At 34.7% G+C, this 3,737-nt stretch overlaps 1 protein-coding gene across 1 annotated transcript; it reads right to left on the minus strand.

The window, feature by feature from the left end:
* Positions 1–794: 794 nt before the first annotated feature.
* On the minus strand, positions 795–3,226 carry LOC115449183. The gene is made up of 4 exons (XM_037437617.1): positions 3,074–3,226; positions 2,681–2,833; positions 1,803–1,946; positions 795–1,006 (listed from the first exon to the last, which is right to left on the minus strand). The coding sequence occupies exons 1-4, from the start codon at positions 3,164–3,166 to the stop codon at positions 848–850; spliced, it is 549 nt and encodes a 182-aa protein (XP_037293514.1). The 5' UTR covers positions 3,167–3,226; the 3' UTR covers positions 795–847.
* Positions 3,227–3,737: the final 511 nt, after the last annotated feature.

A 3,737-nucleotide genomic window follows, 5' to 3' on the forward strand; every position in this document is an offset into this window, starting at 1 on the left:
GTAGGTCGAGCCGTTGTGCGTACTAATAGCCGCATATATTATTTCTAAGTTTTACAAGCTACTTTATATCCCAGGATTTTTTTTATCCCGTAAAAACCTTTTTCACGCGGATAGGCTGCAGGCTAAATCTAGTCATGTATAAGTATAGCTTTTAAGAAACAATGATCTTACTACTTACTCATCCCTTTAATATTATAATTAATGATAAAGTTTATGAAGATGTTTGAATGTTAGAACAAACTCATAAACCACTAAATAAATTTGGTTAAACATGGACATATCCTTGAACTATGTCAGTTCATATAATCAACTGACTTTATTCTCTTGTCGGTTACGTTGGTCCACTATTATTAATATAAACATCGTGATTTTATCCAGTACCGTCTTTACCTTATTTAAACGTTTCGAAATATAGTGAAAAGCACCCACAGGGTCAGAATTATCATGATTGCTGCCGACCGCATGGTGCCTAAATGTTTTACCCATTAATGGACATAATGTCTGCATAAGATTACAAAACGCTAATGACTTTTTGATATAGATTTTTAAATGCGTATTTATGTTCACATAGAATATTGAACAGACGGTTGGCTGAATATGTATTTAGTTTTAAATTATTCGATTTTTAAATTTTAATTTATTTTCCAGTTATTTTTTGTTTGCCTTTGTTTCAAATGTATATTTGTACTGCATATTTGTTGTGTTATATGAATATTTGTACTTTACTTTTATTTGTTTATTTTGTTAGCAATAATTTAGTTTTGATACAACAGTGCACAAAAGTAAAACTCAAATTATATCAATAAATCGGTTTCATTTAAATAATAATGAAAATATAAATTAAATTTCATTCTTTCTTCGAGAAAACTGTATTATAATTGAGGCATCCAATATTTCCAGTTTTCGACAAAATTATAGCTTTAAATAAAAATTCTCCATAAAAGAAAGAGGTGCCAAAAAAATCATGCGCCAGTGATGTGAAATTTAAATAAGCATGGTGAAATCCCTGAAACAAAAAACTCTATTAAAATATTTCCTTTTTTTTTAAGTGCACGACAATGTGACCCCACTGTACCTAATGGTAAGTGGAGTGGGTCCAATAGAATGTCGACTGACGAGAGATGATTACCCCTTGGCAGTCGACACAATTATGCCGGCCTGTTGGAACCGAATATACACAGGCTGATCCCGGAACGTGACACACTTACGTGGGCCACTATGGCGGGTTTTAACACCTTGTGTACGGTGGTCGCTATCCGGGTGGATACAAAATATATCCTACCGCCATCAAGTAACTTAAGTCCGACATCCTTTGTGATGCAATTGACAACGCCGCTGCAACAAGAAGCGCCTAGAAGTAACTTTTCTCTGACACAAAGTGAAATCGATATTATTATTTGCCCATTCTTTATAGGTTGTCCTTCCTAGGTTTTATTATAAGGAGCTAAACTTACCTAGAGTATTTCTATAAATTTTAGGTGTTAATAATATAATTTACTCTTGAAAATCTTAAGCTTTTCCATATAGCATAGTAGCCTTTGACTACATACCTATCTGTATAATTTATTCATCTATATAAATATAATAATTATTTTGGCTGATTGTAGTATAATTTAATATATTTTAGGTTTAAAAAAACATTTTATGAAAATATTATTACGATTAAGTGGTTTTTTAGCCTGTCTAGCTTTGTCTTGATCGCCTTCGTAGATGTTATCATTTTGCTAAATCCCGAGAATTTTTTGTAGTAAAATGATTGACAATAAAATCATTAATGAAGAATATTCTAGAACAATACAAACCTTCGTTAACACGCAGTTCTTGGCGTTAAACTCGGATTCAAACAAAGCTCCCACTACCAGATGCTGGCAAGGATTGTCCAGTTTATAACTCCATAGCAGAGAGTGCTTGACACCTCCTTTGATAGTGTATACCGAAATTTTTATCTGCAACCATGGTTTCTTTTAGCATGGTATAGTAAATGAGCATTGACGTTATTGTATAGACACGAACGTCTATATGAATTGTTTGTTCAAAATCTGGAGTTAGAAGTACTGACCGTCCAAAATTTTATTATAAATCTACAAATTTATACTGTGAAAACGACTCTCCGGGATAAAATTCCCGGTATATATTATTTCCGGGATCAAAAGTAGTCTACGTCCTCCCTAGAGTCTCAAACTATCCTCAAACCAAATTGATAAAAATCGAGATCGTGGTTCAAAAGTGACACCGTAACAGACGGACAATGTAATGGTGGTAGATCTCTCATATGTGAGAGTCCAACTGGGTAGGTACCACCGCAATGTGTATTTCTGCCGCCAAGCAACAGTGTGTAGTATCTGTTGTGTTCCGGTTTGAAGGACATTGTAGTCAGTGTAACTACTGGACATAATAAGACTTAACATCTCATGTCTTAGGATGGCGAGCGCAGTGGAATACCAAACAATACTTTGTAATTCAAGGTGTTAGATGGTGTTTCTACTGTTTATGGGCGGTCATTTCGCTTACCATCAGGCGAATAGCAAGCTCGTCTCGTCATTCAAAGCAATAAAAAAAGAACTTTAGCATTTCAAGGTAGGGATGATATACGAAAGATCTCAATAAGGTCTTTCAAAACTCTAGTGCTATCTTATAAACCAGCATTTCTTCTTTTGATGAATATACTTATTCTGATTACCTTATCCAACCTAGCAGCGGTGAAAGCGGTGATGTTGAAGGAAGCCCCGTACGAGTCTCCGTGCCTCTCAAGAACCGTCACGAATAACGTGTCATTCTTCGGCTTCGGGCCGCGGCACACCTCGTAGTGATGCCAGCTTGCGACGAACGGACCCTGGGGAAATTTCTACTACATGTTCCCGTTCGTATTTTAAAAATTTCAGAAATTCCATAGATTTTTCATAGCTTATTTATCTTTTAGGAGATTATTTTTTATAAATCTTTTACTGGTGTTGATCTATAGTTACCACTATAGTTTTCTAATGTTAGTTATAGCCCTAATTTACTCAATCAACAATTATCGTATGTTACTCACATCTTAATCTGTTTATACGAAAAGATATAAAACACTCACAAAATTATCCCGATTTGCTGCAGAGAAGTCCAATGAATCAACATCTCCCAACGAAGCAAGTAACAGGAAAGATATGAATATTCCCGACTGCATAGCGTTAACTGGTTCTATTGTTAATAGGCTAATGTCTCTATGAGGGTATGAGGAACACTAATGATATTTTAATGTAGATTATTAAATGATACCCAGGCTGAATAAATTATGGTTACGCGTGGAAGAACTTGGTATGGATCCTAAAGGTGTGTCCAGTTTGGCGTAGACACACACGCGTATGTAGTACGCGTCGATTTTTATATCTATACTATCAAGTTGAAGAGTTTGTTTGTTTGTTCGTGCTAATCGCAGGAACTACTGGTTCGAATTGAAAAAATCATTTAGTGTAGGATAGTCCTTTTATCAAGGAAGACTATAGATTATATGACATCACGCTATGGCCACTAAGACTTTTATCTCGAAAAACTTATTCAAGCAGGCGGTGCCTTGAGCAAAATTTAATTATACAGTAAAGTGATATTCCATCTATGTATTTGTAAGTCCCTATTGTACAAAGTAGTCCATATATAGTAATGTAGACTGGCGAGAGGCTTGCGAGATGATTAATAAAAGTTTGATTTTTAAAAAGTGAGAATGGTTGACGTATGAATATAAAATGTCAGAGTATTAA

This window comes from Manduca sexta, chromosome 11, assembly GCF_014839805.1.
Source record: "Manduca sexta isolate Smith_Timp_Sample1 chromosome 11, JHU_Msex_v1.0, whole genome shotgun sequence".
NCBI lineage: Eukaryota > Metazoa > Arthropoda > Insecta > Lepidoptera > Sphingidae > Manduca > Manduca sexta.